The sequence below is a fragment of the Pseudophryne corroboree genome, chromosome 1, assembly GCF_028390025.1.
Source record: "Pseudophryne corroboree isolate aPseCor3 chromosome 1, aPseCor3.hap2, whole genome shotgun sequence".
In the NCBI taxonomy this organism is placed as follows: Eukaryota; Metazoa; Chordata; class Amphibia; order Anura; family Myobatrachidae; genus Pseudophryne; species Pseudophryne corroboree.
In genome coordinates, this window is record NC_086444.1 from 1,000,283,060 (window position 1) to 1,000,302,738 (window position 19,679).

At 48.8% G+C, this 19,679-nt stretch overlaps 1 protein-coding gene and 1 long non-coding RNA gene across 2 annotated transcripts in view; one reads left to right on the forward strand and one right to left on the reverse strand.

Annotated features, from left to right (window-relative positions):
- Positions 1 to 565, reverse strand: part of LOC134921964 (histone PARylation factor 1) — a 187,755-nt gene extending 187,190 nt beyond the window's left edge. The window contains exon 1 of the mRNA XM_063920630.1: positions 367 to 565. Coding sequence (XP_063776700.1) covers positions 367 to 477 — 111 coding nt within the window. The 5' untranslated portion in view covers positions 478 to 565. The remainder of the gene's footprint in view (positions 1 to 366) is intronic.
- A 197-nt stretch (positions 566 to 762) lies between these two features.
- The window catches only part of LOC134921980 (uncharacterized), a 28,400-nt gene continuing 9,483 nt past the window's right edge, over positions 763 to 19,679 (forward strand). The window contains exons 1-2 of the long non-coding RNA XR_010177500.1: positions 763 to 881; positions 19,229 to 19,289. This is a non-coding gene — a long non-coding RNA (uncharacterized LOC134921980). The remainder of the gene's footprint in view (positions 882 to 19,228; positions 19,290 to 19,679) is intronic.

Consider the following 19,679-nt stretch of genomic DNA (forward strand, 5'->3'; position numbering starts at 1 on the left):
ATCGCACTGTAGGTACGGGCTGAGCACAGACACACTGACCCACGATACTTCACTGGCAACCTATGGCCCTTACAGCACTACAACAACCAGCATGTCCTCACAGTATATGCCACATTGGGTGGCGTAGTACAGAGCACCCTGCAGTAATGTAATAACATAGGACAGGTTCGCACAGTACATTGGTAATGGTTTATCAATGGAAGACCCGCTGGCAGCTGTAGCACTACAGGTCCCAACGCACCGTGTCAGCTGCTGTGTGTCACGGGACGTACAGAAGCATAACATGCTGTCAGAGACGGATGCAGAGTACATCAGGATGCCACTTATTATTTCCCCCATCGCAACCGCAAGCCGTGCCCCCCTCACCTGCCGCTCGGCTCTCGGTGCTCTCTTCCCGCCTCCCGCCATCTCTACTGCTCTCCTGCTGCTGCTGCTGCCGATACCCCGCCGCGCGCCGCCGGCTCCACGTGACGTCATCGCTGCAGCTCAGCTGCTGAGCTGCCGGACTCCGCTCCCCGCGTTCCCGCCTGTGGCAGGGAACGTGCACGCATTGCGCCTTACCCGAGGAGGGGGGTCAAGTGCGCACGTATGGAGGTCACATGGTCCTCTATGGGGGTCAGCGCATTCCTTACTTAATCTAATAAACAGGTTTTCACATTCCCCAAGTAGGCTGTTACAGTTAGTTGGCAAATAATAGTTTCAGCCATCATTATAAATGGCGCAGTTGGCGTCAGTACCAGCTGGTGCTGTGATAGACTGCAGATGCCCATACTGCGGAGACGTGACATGTATACAGCTCATACTCTCCGCCACCATTGGAGGGCGGTGTGGTTCAGCAAATTCATCTCGTAGCGTTATGTAAACGCGTTTTTATTTTATACGTAAGATAAAATTCTGTCTTTACTCTTTCTTTACATGTATTATTTCTAATGCCAGTGGGAGTAACAGCCCCTTTCGTAGTTGCCAATTCAGCTTATAACAAGCAGAATTGGGCATCTTTTTTTTTTTTTTTTAAAGTTGCTTTATTTTTTTGATTGTTGCTTGTTTTTGGGCTTATTATTTCTTTCGCTGCTCGTTTTTGGGCTTTTCTTATTTTTCTTTCTAGGTACAGATGGCACTGACCATCAGCAGTAGTCATTCATCCATAGATCCTCACAAAGACATACTGTAGGTGAGAAGCTGTGGATGAATAGATGCATTTGGGGGGTCTTAAATTGTGTCAAATCGCTGCATTTTTCTAAAACAATGGAAAAATGATAGTAAGCAAGTTCTTTTCTGCAAACTAAGGAGCTTATTCAGAGTTGGTAGCAGATTTTGCTATTTTAGCAAAATTTGCAACCACCAAAATCACACAGGGCAAGGCCGCCCAGCATGTGTGGTGCCTCCCCGTGAGGCAATCGCAATTCAAAAAGAGGTTGACCCGTGCCTATGCAGCATAACGGCATAAGCAGGGGCACCGCCGCCATGTTTCCAGTCGTATGAAATGCAAACGACTTAATTGGCCGGCCCCGAAAACGGCCATGAAACGCCTGCATTTCCCGTGACACTACCACCACCCCCAATGCCGTAACGCTGCCCCCGGACTCCCGTCGCCTGTCAATTATGATGCGATCGCATCATGAAAATTGGTTGTTTGCAATTATTTTTGCCCGTCTGTGTCAGGGTCTGAAAAAGGCCCATAATGTCTACCACAGACTGGAGGGGATGTAGTTAACCATCCTGTGTTTTGCAGAAGTCCAGGCTTCAGTGTTCTCTCGGCCTGCTAGGCCTCATTCTACATCACAGCCTTGGCTAGAGTAGTCACATGACAGTGACTGTTCACCTGACCCAGAGTTGTTCAATCCTCTGCCAGCCTGAGACTCTCTGCATCACCTAATCCTGCTCACCAATCACCAAGGACCAGGAAGTATAAATCAGGAGGCTGAATTAGAAACAGGGCCAGTTCCTTGTGTCACACACAGCTATGTGTGAGCATTCTAGCTGAGCTCCCTAAGGTTGTGATCTCCAGAGCTCCCGTACCTCAGTACCTCCGTGCCTCAGCACCTCCGTGCTTCCAGCTCCTCCGTGCCTCAGCACCTCCGTGCTTCCAGCTCCTCCGTGCCTCCGTGCCTCTGCACCTCCGTGCCTCAGCACCTCCGTGCCTCAGCACCTCCGTGCCTCAGCACCTCCGTGCCTCTGCACCTCCGTGCCTCTGCACCTCCGTGCCTCCGTGCTTCAGCACCTCTGTGCCTCAGTACCTCCGTGCTTCCAGCACCTCCGTGCCTCTGCACCTCCGTGCTTCCAGCACCTCCGTGCCTCAGCACTTCCGTGCTTCCAGCACCTCCGTGCCTCAGTACCTCCGTGCTTTCAGCACCTCCGTGCCTCTGCATCTCCGTGCTTTCAGCACCTCCGTGCCTCAGTACCTCCGTGCTTCCAGCACCTCCGTGCCTCAGCATCTCTGTGCTTCCAGCACCTCCGTGCCTCAGCATCTCCGTGCTTCCAGCACCTCCGTGCCTCAGCACCCCAGTGTCTCTACGCACCCCAGTGTCTCTACGCACCCCAGTGTCTCTAATCACCTCAGTGCCTCCACGCACCTCAATGTCTCTACGCACCTCAGTGTCTCTACGCACCTCAGTGTCTCTACGCACCTCAGTGCCTCCACGCACCTCAGTGCCTCCACGCACCTCAGTGCCTCTACGCACCTCAGTGCCTCTACGCACCTCAGTGCCTCCAAGCACCTCGGTGTCTCCAAGCACCTCGGTGTCTCCAAGCACCTCGGTGTCTCCAAGCACCTCAGTGTCTCCAAGCACCTCAGTGTCTCCAAGCATCTCAGTGTCCCCAAGCACCCCGTGCCCTTTAGCACAGTTGTACCTGTTATTCTTCACTGATTCATCAGCGCCTTTCCAGTTCTGTCTTTCAGGAGACCTTCAGCGCCCACACGTGCTTCCTGTCTGCCGACCTCATCCTGCATGAGGAGAACCTGGATTCGGCCATCTCTGCCGCGGTTCCTCTTCCCAGTCACCGGAAGAGACCCCGAGTCCACAACACTTCCAAACCAGGTCAGTGGTGGTATTCGTGTAGTCCTCCAGTCGCCCGCGCAGACTTCGCTAGCACCGGGTTCACAAAACCTTAGTCATGACAGTAGGAACTGGCCACATGGACCCGGCCGAAAGTGTTTGTCTGACGCAGGACCTCCTAAGCAATATTGCAGGACGCTTGGAAGGTCTGGAGTCGACTCAGCATCAATTGGCACAGTGTCTGCAGCGGAATTCTTTCTCCAGAGATTCCCTGACCTTCTGCTCTAAGACTCCTGACCAACTGCAGATTTTCTACCAGATGTTACTACAGTTACAAGAACTTTTGCCTAGTATTCTCTCTGTGTTGCCTGATCTCCTCAGGAATACTACCAACGTTGTTGATCCTGTTTTGTCCCATCCAGTTAATAGAGTCTCTTCCTCTGCGCAAGGGAAAGTTTTTCATCAGAGCTATCCACGGCCCAAGCTCTCTGAAGCTGAACGTCAGCGGTGTAAGGAGCTACATCTCTGTCTTTACTGTGGAAATTCTGGTCATTTTGTTAAAGACTGCATTCTTCGCAAGCCAGGTAATAGTGACAATTCTCAGTATCATAGTGCTCATGTCTACAAGTCATCCACAGTATCTGATCCTTCTGCTGCTGACGGGGGTATCAAGAAGGCTACTCTTCTGAGAGAGACTCAAATTTATGACTGGGGTCCGGTGGTTAAAAGACCTTATCCCAAGTTGGGTGTCCAGAGAAGAATGTTCAAGCCATTTACAGTCACAGAGGAGTCCGTGTCCACAGCCCCAGGAGGGGCGTCTTCAGAGTGTCCAGCCCCAGGAGGGGCGTCTTCAGAGTGTCCAGCCCCAGGAGGGGCGTCTTCAGAGCGTCCAGCCCCAGGAGGGGCGTCTTCAGAGCGTCCAGCCCCAGTGAGGGGTTCAGAGCGTCCAGCCCCAGAGAGTCTTCAGAGTGCTGCCCAGCCAGAGAGTCTTCAGAGTGCTGCCCAGCCAGAGAGTCTTCAGAGTGCTGCCCAGCCAGAGAGTCTTCAGAGTGCTGCCCAGCCAGAGAGTCTTCAGAGTGCTGCCCAGCCAGAGAGTCTTCAGAGTGCTGCCCAGCCAGAGAGTCTTCAGCCCAGCCAGAGAGTCTACAGAGTGCTGCCCAGCCAGAGAGTCTACAGAGTGCTGCCCAGCCAGAGAGTCTACAGAGTGCTGCCCAGCCAGAGAGTCTACAGAGTGCTGCCCAGCCAGAGATTCTACAGAGTGCTGCCCAGCCAGAGATTCTACAGAGTGCTGCCCAGCCAGAGATTCTACAGAGTGCTGCCCAGCCAGAGATTCTACAGAGTGCTGCCCAGCCAGAGATTCTACAGAGGGCTGCCCAGCCCCGTGAAGAGGGGGCTCTTGCCTCAGCCCAGCCCCGTGAAGTGGGGGCTCCTGCCTTAGTTCAGCCCCGTGAAGAAAGGGCTCAGTCCATCCCGGTTCCAGCCGGTCCAGCCATACTCCAGGCCCAGCCTGGTCAGTCCGTCCCGGTTCCAGCCGGTCCAGCAATACTCCAGGCCCAGCCTGGTCAGTCCGTCCCGGTTCCAGCCTGTCCAGCAATACTCCAGGCCCTGCCTGGTCAGTCCGTCACGGTTCCAGCCGGTCCAGCAATACTCCAGGCTCCGCCTGGTCAGTCCGTCCCGGTTCCAGCCGGTCCAGCAATACTCCAGGACCAGCCTGGTCAGTCTCCTTTGGCTCCAGCCAATTCAAGTATCCTCGGATCCAATCCAGTCCTACTCGTCCAGCCAAAGCTTTCTTCAGTTTCATCCTCTAAGCTTTCGTCTGATGGTTTTCCACCTATTTACTTTGATGGAGATTTATTGCAATATGCCGCTCTGGTTGAACAATTTCTCTCTCGGATGGAGTCTGATCCTTCAGGTGCAGTAACTCCTTCCAACATTACTCGATATCTGTTCCTGGCATTCAGAGGAAGAGCTTTGGAGTGGGCCAACATGCTCTTTGAGAGTAATGATCCTGTGTTCCATGACTTACAGACTTTTAGTAACGCTGTAGTTAAAGAATTTAGTCCTAAACCTTTGGAATCTGCATCAACGAAGGTCCTAAATTCTTCTGTATGAATTTCTCAAGTTCCTCTAAGATTCAAGATGGGTGTCCGGAGTCCACCCTTGAAGAGGGGGATACTGTCACAATCCTGACTGTAGGTTTTATATTTGGTGACTTACCCCTGCCATCTGTCCTGGATCCTGTGTCTTTTCACTCACGGAGTTAAACAGCTTGTCAGCACTGAGTTTTCCTGAGTTCTCTGCCTGAGAGGTAATAGTTAATTAGCTTCACCTGTGGTGATCTCCTGTGTGAGGCTGAATTCAGTAATCTGAACTTTAGGTCTAAAAGCCAGCATCCTGTGTTTTGCAGAAGTCCAGGCTTCAGTGTTCTCTCGGCCTGCTAGGCCTCATTCTACATCACAGCCTTGGCTAGAGTAGTCACATGACAGTGACTGTTCACCTGACCCAGAGTTGTTCAATCCTCTGCCAGCCTGAGACTCTCTGCATCACCTAATCCTGCTCACCAATCACCAAGGACCAGGAAGTATAAATCAGGAGGCTGAATTAGAAACGGGGCCAGTTCCTTGTGTCACACACAGCTATGTGTGAGCATTCTAGCTGAGCTCCCTAAGGTTGTCTCCAGAGCTCCCGTATCCCAGTACCTCCGTGCTTCCAGCACCTCCGTGCCTCTGCACCTCCGTGCCTCAGCACCTCCGTGCTTCCAGCTCCTCCGTGCCTCTGCACCTCCGTGCCTCAGCACCTCCGTGCCTCCGTGCCTCAGCACCTCCGTGCCTCTGCACCTCCGTGCCTCAGCACCTCCGTGCTTCCAGCACCTCCGTGCTTCAGCACCTCCGTGCGTCAGTACCTCCATGCTTCCAGCACCTCCGTGCCTCCGTGCCTCTGCACCTCCGTGCCTCTGCACCTCCGTGCCTCAGCACCTCCGTGCTTCCAGCACCTCCGTGCCTCAGCACCTCCGTGCCTCTGCACCTCCGTGCCTCAGCACCTCCGTGCTTCCAGCACCTCCGTGCCTCAGCACCTCCGTGCCTCAGTACCTCCGTGCTTTCAGCACCTCCGTGCCTCTGCATCTCCGTGCTTCCAGCACCTCCGTGCCTCAGCATCTCCGTGCTTTCAGCACCTCCGTGCCTCAGTACCTCCGTGCTTCCAGCACCTCCGTGCCTCAGCATCTCCGTGCTTCCAGCACCTCCGTGCCTCAGCACCCCAGTGTCTCTACGCACCCCAGTGTCTCTACGCACCCCAGTGTCTCTACGCACCCCAGTGTCTCCAATCACCTCAGTGCCTCCACGCACCTCAGTGTCTCCACGCACCTCAGTGTCTCCACGCACCTCAGTGTCTCTACGCACCTCAGTGTCTCTACGCACCTCAGTGCCTCCACGCACCTCAGTGCCTCCACGCACCTCAGTGCCTCTATGCACCTCAGTGCCTCTACGCACCTCAGTGCCTCTACGCACCTCAGTGCCTCCAATCACCTCAGTGTCTCCAAGCACCTCAGTGTCTCCAAGCACCTCAGTGTCTCCAAGCATCTCAGTGTCTCCAAGCACCTCAGTGTCTCCAAGCACCTCAGTGTCTCCAAGCATCTCAGTGTCCCCAAGCACCCCGTGCCCTTTAGCACAGTTGTACCTGTTATTCTTCACTGATTCATCAGCGCCTTTCCAGTTCTGTCTTTCAGGAGACCTTCAGCGCCCACACGTGCTTCCTGTCTGCCGACCTCATCCTGCATGAGGAGAACCTGGATTCGGCCATCTCTGCCGTGGTTCCTCTTCCCAGTCACCGGAAGAGACCCAGAGTCCACAACACTTCCAAACCAGGTCAGTGGTGGTATTCGTGTAGTCCTCCAGTCGCCCGCGCAGACTTCGCTAGCACCGGGTTCACAAAACCTTAGTCATGACACTTTAAGGTCCATGGGATCCACAGGTTGCCCACCCTGACACACCTAACTTTAATGGGTTACCTTTTTCAGTCACTAGTTCCCTTTTCCTTTTTTTGAGAGTCTGTTTCCTGTGTGCACCGTCCTTCCTTCTCTCTCTTCTGTCCAGCTCCTGCTTTGGCTTGTTACTAAAACTGATGTGCCTGAGCATGGGGGCGGGAAATGAAGGGAGAGGAGCCCAATGCATCCTGGGAGGCGCACAAGCTTATTGTTCGGTGCCATTCCTGGTCTCCACCAGCATCATACCCAAGGTTAAGCATTAACCCTGTGAATCCCATGGACCTTGAAGAAAGAGTTAACAAAGGTCAGTTTTACCATAACTCTCCTTTTTTATTAATAGGTAAGTGTATTAAAAATACACAATGGTGGATCTTAGTGCATGGCAGATCACTTGTAATTGAAGATTTTTTATTATGCTATTGTATACTGCTGTTGTATAAAAATGTTACCTGATAACAAACCGCTGGGAAAGTAGTAGAAAAATAGAGGTCATCCTGAGAGGTGATACAGCTCAAGTCGCTGGTATTTTGAGCTTGATCTTGTTTGTCACCATGGGTAAAAAAAAATAGGGGGAATGTGTCATCTAGGGGGCTCACACCTAAATATACCAAATGCAAAGTAGATTGGCCCCTCCTGGTATCTCTAGTTGATGTCTACCAGGAAAAAACTATAAAGATGGGTGCCCTAGATGTGTTAAAATTAAGACTAGTGTCCCTGTATTGTTTTACTTTAGTTCCTGTATGTTGCATATCTAAAATAGTATCCTTGTGTATTGTTAAAATAATGGTGAGCAAATATGTTGTGTAACAATAATGCTGCTGTATAGTTTAAATTAATAATAGTGGTCACTTTTAGATTAGGGTTAATAGTAATTTATTGTTAAAGTAATATACAGTGGGGCAAAACAGTATTTGTACAGCCACCGTTTGTGCAAGTTGACCCACTTAAAAAGATGAGAGAGGTCTGTAATTTCCATCATAGGAACACTTCAACTGTGAGAGACAGAATCTGAAAAAAAAACCTAGGAAATCACATTGTATGATTTTTAAACAATTTATTTGTATATTCTTGCGGAAAATAAATATTTGAACAATTAAAAAGTTTAGCTCAATACTTTGTAATATAACCTCGGTTGGCAATTACAAAGGTCAAACGTTTCCTGTAGTTCTTGACCAGGTTTGCACACACTGTAGCAGGTATTTTGGCTCACTCTTCCATGCAGATCTTCTTCTCTAGATCTGTCATGTTTTGGGGCTGTAGCTGGGCAACACGGACTTTCAACTTCCTACACAGATTTTCTATTGGGTTGAGGTCTAGAGACTGGCTAGGCCACTCCAGGACCTTGAAATGCTTCTTATGGAGCCACTCCTTAGTTGCCCGGGTGGTGTGTTTGGGGTCATTGTCATGCTGGAAGAACCAGCCACGTTCCATCTTCAATGCTCTTACTGAGAGAAGGAGGTTTTTGCCCAAAATCTCACGATACATGGCTACCTTCATTCTCTCCTTAATACGAATCAGTCGTCCTGTCCCCTTTGCAGAAAAGCATCCCCAAAGCATGATGTTTCCACTAGAGATGAGCGGGTTCGGTTTCTCTGAAACCGAACCCGCACGAACTTCATGTTTTTTTCACGGGTCCGAGCAGACTCGGATCCTCCCGCCTTGCTCGGTTAACCCGAGCGCGCCCGAACGTCATCATGACGCTGTCGGATTCTCGCGAGACTCGGATTCTATATAAGGAGCCGCGCGTCGCCGCCATTTTCACACGTGCATTGAGATTGATAGGGAGAGGACGTGGCTGGCGTCCTCTCCATTAGAAATTAGATTAGAAGAGAGAGAGAGATTGTGCAGAGTCAGACAGAGTTTACCACAGTGACCAGTGCAGTTGTTGTTAGTTAACTTTTATTTATTTTAATATAATATATCCGTTCTCTGCTATATCCGTTCTCTGCCTGAAAAAAAACGATACACAGCAGCAGCCAGTCACACAGTGTGACTCAGTCTGTGTGCACTCAGCTCAGCCCAGTGTGCTGCACATCAATGTATAAAAGGCAAAGCTTATAATAATTGTGGGGGAGACTGGGGAGCACTGCAGGTTGTTATAGCAGGAGCCCCCAGGAGTACATAATATTATATTAATTTAAAATTAAACAGTGCACACTTTTGCTGCAGGAGTGCCACTGCCAGTGTGACTAGTGGTGACCAGTGCCTGACCACCAGTATAGTAGTATATTGTTGTATGTATTGTATACTATCTCTTTATCAACCAGTCTATATTAGCAGCAGACACAGTACAGTGCGGTAGTTCACGGCTGTGGCTACCTCTGTGTCGGCAGTCGGAACTCGGCAGGCAGTCCGTCCATCCATAATTGTATTACAATATATACCACCTAACCGTGGTATTTTTTTTTCTTTCTTTATACCGTCGTCATAGTGTCATACTAGTTGTTACGAGTATACTACTATCTCTTTATCAACCAGTGTACAGTGCGGTAGTTCACGGCTGTGGCTACCTCTGTGTCGGCAGTCGGCAGGCAGTCCGTCCATCCATAATTGTATTATTATTATAATATATACCACCTAACCGTGGTTTTTTTTTCATTCTTTATACCGTCGTCATAGTGTCATACTAGTTGTTACGAGTATACTACTATCTCTTTATCAACCAGTGTACAGTGCGGTAGTTCACGGCTGTGGCTACCTCTGTGTCGGCAGTCGGCAGGCAGTCCGTCCATCCATAATTGTATTATTATTATAATATATACCACCTAACCGTGGTTTTTTTTTCATTCTTTATACCGTCGTCATAGTGTCATACTAGTTGTTACGAGTATACTACTATCTCTTTATCAACCAGTGTACAGTGCGGTAGTTCACGGCTGTGGCTACCTCTGTGTCGGCAGTCGGCAGGCAGTCCGTCCATCCATAATTGTATTATTATTATAATATATACCACCTAACCGTGGTTTTTTTTTCATTCTTTATACCGTCGTCATAGTGTCATACTAGTTGTTACGAGTATACTACTATCTCTTTATCAACCAGTGTACAGTGCGGTAGTTCACGGCTGTGGCTACCTCTGTGTCGGCAGTCGGCAGGCAGTCCGTCCATCCATAATTGTATTATTATTATAATATATACCACCTAACCGTGGTTTTTTTTTCATTCTTTATACCGTCGTCATAGTGTCATACTAGTTGTTACGAGTATACTACTATCTCTTTATCAACCAGTGTACAGTGCGGTAGTTCACGGCTGTGGCTACCTCTGTGTCGGCACTCGGCAGGCAGTCCGTCCATCCATAATTGTATTATTATTATAATATATACCACCTAACTGTGGTATTTTTTTTTCTTTCTTTATACCGTCGTCATAGTGTCATACTAGTTGTTACGAGTATACTACTATCTCTTTATCAACCAGTGTACAGTGCGGTAGTTCACGGCTGTGGCTACCTCTGTGTCGGCAGTCGGCAGGCAGTCCGTCCATCCATAATTGTATTATTATTATAATATATACCACCTAACCGTGGTTTTTTTTTCATTCTTTATACCGTCGTCATAGTGTCATACTAGTTGTTACGAGTATACTACTATCTCTTTATCAACCAGTGTACAGTGCGGTAGTTCACGGCTGTGGCTACCTCTGTGTCGGCAGTCGGCAGGCAGTCCGTCCATCCATAATTGTATTATTATTATAATATATACCACCTAACCGTGGTTTTTTTTTCTTTCTTTATACCGTCGTCATAGTGTCATACTAGTTGTTACGAGTATACTACTATCTCTTTATCAACCAGTGTACAGTGCGGTAGTTCACGGCTGTGGCTACCTCTGTGTCGGCAGGCAGTCCGTCCATCCATAATTGTATTATTATTATAATATATACCACCTAACCGTGGTTTTTTTATACCACCTAACCGTGGCAGTCCGTCCATAATTGTATACTAGTATCCAATCCATCCATCTCCATTGTTTACCTGAGGTGCCTTTTAGTTCTGCCTATAAAATATGGAGAACAAAAAAGTTGAGGTTCCAAAATTAGGGAAAGATCAAGATCCACTTCCACCTCGTGCTGAAGCTGCTGCCACTAGTCATGGCCGAGACGATGAAATGCCAGCAACGTCGTCTGCCAAGGCCGATGCCCAATGTCATAGTACAGAGCATGTCAAATCCAAAACACCAAATATCAGAAAAAAAAGGACTCCAAAACCTAAAATAAAATTGTCGGAGGAGAAGCGTAAACTTGCCAATATGCCATTTACCACACGGAGTGGCAAGGAACGGCTGAGGCCCTGGCCTATGTTCATGGCTAGTGGTTCAGCTTCACATGAGGATGGAAGCACTCAGCCTCTCGCTAGAAAACTGAAAAGACTCAAGCTGGCAAAAGCACCGCAAAGAACTGTGCGTTCTTTGAAATCCCAAATCCACAAGGAGAGTCCAATTGTGTCGTTTGCGATGCCTGACCTTCCCAACACTGGACGTGAAGAGCATGCGCCTTCCACTATTTGCATGCCCCCTGCAAGTGCTGGAAGGAGCACCCGCAGTCCAGTTCCTGATAGTCAGATTGAAGATGTCAGTGTTGAAGTACACCAGGATGAGGAGGATATGGGTGTTGCTGGCGCTGGGGAGGAAATTGACCAGGAGGATTCTGATGGTGAGGTGGTTTGTTTAAGTCAGGCACCCGGGGAGACACCTGTTGTCCGTGGGAGGAATATGGCCGTTGACATGCCAGGTGAAAATACCAAAAAAATCAGCTCTTCGGTGTGGAGGTATTTCACCAGAAATGCGGACAACAGGTGTCAAGCCGTGTGTTCCCTTTGTCAAGCTGTAATAAGTAGGGGTAAGGACGTTAACCACCTCGGAACATCCTCCCTTATACGTCACCTGCAGCGCATTCATAATAAGTCAGTGACAAGTTCAAAAACTTTGGGTGACAGCGGAAGCAGTCCACTGACCAGTAAATCCCTTCCTCTTGTAACCAAGCTCACGCAAACCACCCCACCAACTCCCTCAGTGTCAATTTCCTCCTTCCCCAGGAATGCCAATAGTCCTGCAGGCCATGTCACTGGCAAGTCTGACGAGTCCTCTCCTGCCTGGGATTCCTCCGATGCATCCTTGCGTGTAACGCCTACTGCTGCTGGCGCTGCTGTTGTTGCCGCTGGGAGTCGATGGTCATCCCAGAGGGGAAGTCGTAAGCCCACTTGTACTACTTCCAGTAAGCAATTGACTGTTCAACAGTCCTTTGCGAGGAAGATGAAATATCACAGCAGTCATCCTACTGCAAAGCGGATAACTGAGGCCTTGGCATCCTGGGTGGTGAGAAACGTGGTTCCGGTATCCATCATTACTGCAGAGCCAACTAGAGACTTGTTGGAGGTACTGTGTCCCCGGTACCAAATACCATCTAGGTTCCATTTCTCTAGGCAGGCGATACCGAAAATGTACACAGACCTCAGAAAAAGAGTCACCAGTGTCCTAAAAAATGCAGCTGTACCCAATGTCCACTTAACCACGGACATGTGGACAAGTGGAGCAGGGCAGGGTCAGGACTATATGACTGTGACAGCCCACTGGGTAGATGTATGGACTCCCGCCGCAAGAACAGCAGCGGCGGCACCAGTAGCAGCATCTCGCAAACGCCAACTCTTTCCTAGGCAGGCTACGCTTTGTATCACCGCTTTCCAGAATACGCACACAGCTGAAAACCTCTTACGGCAACTGAGGAAGATCATCGCGGAATGGCTTACCCCAATTGGACTCTCCTGTGGATTTGTGGCATCGGACAACGCCAGCAATATTGTGTGTGCATTAAATCTGGGCCAATTCCAGCACGTCCCATGTTTTGCACATACCTTGAATTTGGTGGTGCAGAATTTTTTAAAAAACGACAGGGGCGTGCAAGAGATGCTGTCGGTGGCCAGAAGAATTGCGGGACACTTTCGGCGTACAGGCACCACGTACAGAAAACTGGAGCACCACCAAAAACTACTGAACCTGCCCTGCCATCATCTGAAGCAAGAAGTGGTAACGAGGTGGAATTCAACCCTCTATATGCTTCAGAGGTTGGAGGAGCAGCAAAAGGCCATTCAAGCCTATACAATTGAGCACGATATAGTAGGTGGAATGCACCTGTCTCAAGTGCAGTGGAGAATGATTTCAACGTTGTGCAAGGTTCTGATGCCCTTTGAACTTGCCACACGTGAAGTCAGTTCAGACACTGCCAGCCTGAGTCAGGTCATTCCCCTCATCAGGCTTTTGCAGAAGAAGCTGGAGGCATTGAAGAAGGAGCTAACACGGAGCGATTCCGCTAGGCATGTGGGACTTGTGGATGCAGCCCTTAATTCGCTTAACAAGGATTCACGGGTGGTCAATCTGTTGAAATCAGAGCACTACATTTTGGCCACCGTGCTCGATCCTAGATTTAAAGCCTACCTTGGATCTCTCTTTCCGGCAGACACAGGTCTGCTGGGGTTGAAAGACCTGCTGGTGACAAAATTGTCAAGTCAAGCGGAACGCGACCTGTCAACATCTCCTCCTTCACATTCTCCCGCAACTGGGGGTGCGAGGAAAAGGCTCAGAATTCCGAGCCCACCCGCTGGCGGTGATGCAGGGCAGTCTGGAGCGACTGCTGATGCTGACATCTGGTCCGGACTGAAGGACCTGACAACGATTACGGACATGTCGTCTACTGTCACTGCATATGATTCTCTCAACATTGATAGAATGGTGGAGGATTATATGAGTGACCGCATCCAAGTAGGCACGTCACACAGTCCGTACTTATACTGGCAGGAAAAAGAGGCAATTTGGAGGCCCTTGCACAAACTGGCTTTATTCTACCTAAGTTGCCCTCCCACAAGTGTGTACTCCGAAAGAGTGTTTAGTGCCGCCGCTCACCTTGTCAGCAATCGGCGTACGAGGTTACATCCAGAAAATGTGGAGAAGATGATGATCATTAAAATGAATTATAATCAATTCCTCCGCGGAGACATTGACCAGCAGCAATTGCCTCCACAAAGTACACAGGGAGCTGAGATGGTGGATTCCAGTGGGGACGAATTGATAATCTGTGAGGAGGGGGATGTACACGGTGATATATCGGAGGGTGAAGATGAGGTGGACATCTTGCCTCTGTAGAGCCAGTTTGTGCAAGGAGAGATTAATTGCTTCTTTTTTGGGGGGGGTCCAAACCAACCCGTCATATCAGTCACAGTCGTGTGGCAGACCCTGTCACTGAAATGATGGGTTGGTTAAAGTGTGCATGTCCTGTTTTGTTTATACAACATAAGGGTGGGTGGGAGGGCCCAAGGATAATTCCATCTTGCACCTCTTTTTTCTTTTCTTTTTCTTTGCATCATGTGCTGATTGGGGAGGGTTTTTTGGAAGGGACATCCTGCGTGACACTGCAGTGCCACTCCTAGATGGGCCCGGTGTTTGTGTCGGCCACTAGGGTCGCTAATCTTACTCACACAGCTACCTCATTGCGCCTCTTTTTTTCTTTGCGTCATGTGCTGTTTGGGGAGGGTTTTTTGGAAGGGACATCCTGCGTGACACTGCAGTGCCACTCCTAGATGTGCCCGGTGTTTGTGTCGGCCACTAGGGTCGCTAATCTTACTCACACAGTCAGCTACCTCATTGCGCCTCTTTTTTTCTTTGCGTCATGTGCTGTTTGGGGAGGGTTTTTTGGAAGGGCCATCCTGCGTGACACTGCAGTGCCACTCCTAGATGGGCCCGGTGTTTGTGTCGGCCACTAGGGTCGCTAATCTTACTCACACAGCTACCTCATTGCGCCTCTTTTTTTCTTTGCGTCATGTGCTGTTTGGGGAGGGTTTTTTGGAAGGGCCATCTTGCGTGACACTGCAGTGCCACTCCTAGATGGGCCCGGTGTTTGTGTCGGCCACTAGGGTCGCTAATCTTACTCACACAGCTACCTCATTGCGCCTCTTTTTTTCTTTGCGTCATGTGCTGTTTGGGGAGGGTTTTTTGGAAGGGACATCCTGCGTGACACTGCAGTGCCACTCCTAGATGGGCCCGGTGTTTGTGTCGGCCACTAGGGTCGCTTATCTTTCTCACACAGTCAGCTACCTCATTGCGCCTCTTTTTTTCTTTGCGTCATGTGCTGTTTGGGGAGGGTTTTTTGGAAGGGACATCCTGCGTGACACTGCAGTGCCACTCCTAGATGGGCCCGGTGTTTGTGTCGGCCACTAGGGTCGCTAATCTTACTCACACAGCTACCTCATTGCGCCTCTTTTTTTCTTTGCGTCATGTGCTGTTTGGGGAGGGTTTTTTGGAAGGGACATCCTGCGTGACACTGCAGTGCCACTCCTAGATGGGCCCGGTGTTTGTGTCGGCCACTAGGGTCGCTTATCTTACTCACACAGCGACCTCGGTGCAAATTTTAGGACTAAAAATAATATTGTGAGGTGTGATGTGTTCAGAATAGGCTGAAAATGAGTGTAAATTATGTTTTTTGAGGTTAATAATACTTTGGGATCAAAATTACCCCCAAATTCTATGATTTAAGCTGTTTTTTAGGGTTTTTTGAAAAAAACACCCGAATCCAAAACACACCCGAATCCGACAAAAAAAATTCGGTGAGGTTTTGCCAAAACGCGGTCGAACCCAAAACACGGCCGCGGAACCGAACCCAAAACCAAAACACAAAACCCGAAAAATTTCCGGCGCTCATCTCTAGTTTCCACCCCCATGCTTCACAGTAGGTATGGTGTTCTTGGGATGCCATTCTCCCTCCAAACACGGCGAGTGGAGTTTATACCAAAAAGTTTGATTTTGCTCACATCTGACCACATTACATTCTCCCAATCCTCCTCTGGATCATCCATATGGTCACTGGCAAACTTTAGACGGGCCTGGACATGTGCTGGCTTAAGCAGGGCGACCTTTCGGTTGCTGCAGGATTTCAATCCATGACGACGTAGTGTGTTACTAGTGGTAACCTTTGTGACTGTGGTCCCAGCTCTCTTGAGGTCATTGACCAGGTCCCCCTGTGTAGTTCTGGGCTGATTCCTCACCGTTCTCAAGATCATTGATACCCCACGAGGTGAGATCTTGCATGGAGCCCCAGGTCGAGGAAGATTGTCAGTGATCTTGTAGTTCTTCCATTTTTTAATAATTGCGCCAACAGTTGATCTCTTCTCACCAAGCTGCTTGTCTATTGTCAAGTAGCTCATCTCAGTCTTGTGCAGCGCTACAATTTTGTCCCTGGTGTCCTTAGACAGCTCTCTGGTCTTGGCCATGGTGGAGAGGTAGCAGTCTGACTGTTTGAGGGTGTGGACAGGTGTCTTTTATACAGATAACCAGTTCAAACAGGTGCCATTAATACAGGTAACAAGTGGAGGATAGAAGAGCTTCTTAAAGAAGAAGTAACAGGTCTGTGAGAGCCAGAAATCTTGCTGCTTGGTAGGCGTCCAAATATTTATTTTCCACAAGAATATACAAGTAAATTGTTTAAAAATCATACAATGTGATTTCCTGTTTTTTCCCCCCCAGATTCTGTTTCTCACAGTTCAAGTGTACCTATGATGGAAATTACAGACCTCTGTCATCTTTTTAAGTGGGTCAACTTGCACAATCGGTGGCTGTCCAAATACTTTTTTGCCCCACTGTATATATTTTTTCCATTGTTTGGAGCCCTAATATTTGCTATATAAAGTGGGTTATAAAGTACTTAGCTACTCTTCTTTGTTGCTTGATCTGCTAGAAGTGACATGAACTGCTTATGTGGAGCTTATGATGCATAATTAGTTAATGTCCCATAAGCCTGCCTACTCAATAGATTGTCTGCCAGTCAGAAGTGGTCCATCGGAGGACAGCTTCTACTACACAGAGTCACAGTTGTGCCATACTTTCTCCATTTCTTATTTATGGAATTGACAGACCTTTGAATGACAGGAAAACTAATTGAAATCTAATCATGTATGATTTGTGATTTTCAATAACCTTTTTCCATTTGTGCTTGGAATGGCAGATGGGCAGGTAGCAGACAAATGAAGTCTATAACAGAAGCTGAGGTCAGGGACCAGAGTGAGCAATGTGTGGCCTGTTTCAGACTTGTAAGCAAACCTGATGGTTTGTGTACAAACCAGATGGTAGGAGACTGCCTGTGCAGAATGGGTTCTGCATCCTCACACGCAGTGCTCCCTAAGTTCCAGCCTGATTGACAGGCTGAAGTCGTTTGAGGGCAGGGAGGGAGTGGCGGTTGGGTCCGTTCCACATAACGAAGGTGCATCACCTTTGTTTTGTGTGAGTGCCGAGACCAGTGTCTGCGTCTTATGACGCAGATTTATTGGCCTTGGCCGGGGATCTGAGATGTCCATCCTGAGTAACCTGAGGCTTACGCAGATGCTCAATGGTCCCGCAGAGTGATCGTATGCTGCATCTTCGCATGCTGGAGCCCATCACAGTAGCCAGCAGGAGGTGTCTATTTACACCATATGCCTCCTGCAGCATTAGCATATTATAAAGAGAATCCTAGTTTCAGCGCTCCAATTGTTGTTATGTTCCTTCAAAAAAAAAAGAATCTTTCATAGTGTAGAATGTCTCTTTTACTTCTAGAATGGTGGAGGACCCCATGTGGACTTGAATGGCTGGACTCTGGTGAGCACTGTCTGACTGGACGCTTGGAGTAACCGTCACTCTAACCTAGGGGTGGGCAACATGCGGCCCGCGGGCCGGATGCGGCCCGTGGACCGATCTTGCCTGGCCCGAAGTCCCCCACCAGTGAGCAATGACAAGCGGCCCGATTGGCTGAGCCGCTTGTCATTGCGCTACACAGCTCCCAGAAGCGGCACCGCTGAGGAAATGCCGGTCACGTCACAGGGTCACCTGACCGGGATTTCCTCTGTGACGTCGTGCGCGGGGCGGCACGGGGGCGGAGCCACAGCAGGAGTGGACAGCGGGCAGCAGCAGTGACTCCGTGCAGCACAGCGGGCAGCGCGGATCATCTGGCAGCAGGAAACGAGGATCTGGCAGGGGGGATCTGGCAGCAGGCAGCGGGGATCTGGCAGCGGGCAGTGGGGATCTGGCAGCGGGCAGCAGATCTGCCACTGAAAAAAAGGTAAAGGGATCTGTGCATAACTTTAAAAGCTGTTATATGGGTCCAGGGGAGGGGGGTAGAGACTGCTCTATGGGTTTAGGGGAGGGGGTGGTAAGGGGAGTAGAGACTGCTATATGGGTCCGGGGGAGGGGAGGAGCTAGTAACTGTGCCCAGGGACAGACACAGGAGCGGTGAATAACAGCATTACACAGGATGCTGTTTGTTTGTTTTCAGCATTGTTTTATTTTTATTTTTTATTTTTTTTATTACTGGATTAATGTTTTTTTTTTAGACATTTGTATTTTGGCTGTAAAAAAACTACATATGCAACGTACTGTATATTGTGGTGTGTGTTATTATAGTTATATATACTATGTTTTTATAGTTCTATACATAACTATGGGCCAAATTCAGACCTGATCGCTAGCAGGCGATTTTTGCACTGCTGCGATCAGTTCGTCACCACCTACAGGGGGAAGGGGAAATCGCTGTGCAGGTGTGGGATCACAAGTGCAGAGAGCTGCACAAACAGAAGTTTGTGCAGTCTCTGAACAGCCCAGGACTTACTCTTCCAGTGCGATGATCGGAGCCTGAGCTGACATCAGAAACCCTCCCTCCAAATGCCTGGTCCCTCCAGCGTTTTTTCCGGACACTCCTCTAAAACGATCAGTTGCCACCCACAAACACCCTCTGCCTGTCAATCACCTTGCGATTGCCCGTGCGATCGCTTTGTTCGCACCATCCCGCTGCTGCCCGGCGCTGCGGACCGACGCACCTGTGCATTGCGGTGCATACGCATGCACGGTTTAGACCCGATCGGTATTGTATATACAAGATATATTCACTGGAAGTGTTAAGCGGCCCCCCAGCTGAAATAATTGCCCACCCCTGCTCTAACCTATGTTTTGTCTGATTTTGCTTATTTTTCATCTGGTAGGCATTTAGTCCTACGGGGCCCAGTTTTGTTGTTTTAGTGTGTTAAATAAAACTTTTTTTAAGCAGTATTATGCACATTTTATCTATTTCTGCCTAAATTGACTTGGAGTTGTGAAAAGGGGTTTGAATAAAGAAAACTTGTGTAAAGTAGCTGATGCCTTATGGGAGTTGTTATTATGCATTATAACTTGTTGGTGGTACCATTCTAGAACTACTGTAAAAGAGATCTTCTATACTATGAAAGATTCTCTTTTTTCAGGAGGAACATAAGAACAATTGGAGCGCCGAAACTTGGATTCTCTTTACATTTGGACTTTCAGGTTGGTGGTATACTATTAATCCCTGTTTGGCTGCATTAATTGTTTGCAAGCGCCAAAAATTACTAATGTATTTTTTAGCATTAGCATATTAGTTGTACGGTATTGCACAACTGCTCCCCTACGGCTGTGCAATACCATACAACATAGGGCCTAATTCAGATCTGATCGCGCAGCAAAATTGTTCTCCAATGGGCAAAACCATGTGCACTGCAGGGGGGGCAGATATAACATTTATTTATTAACAGTTTCTTATATAGCGTAGCAAATGCCTTTGCGCTTTACAATTGGAAATAACAATGATATAGTAACATAGTAAAATAGTATCTAAGGTTGAAAAAAGACAATTGTCCATCGAGTTCAACCTATTTGTGGTCTCCTATGCAGGATTAT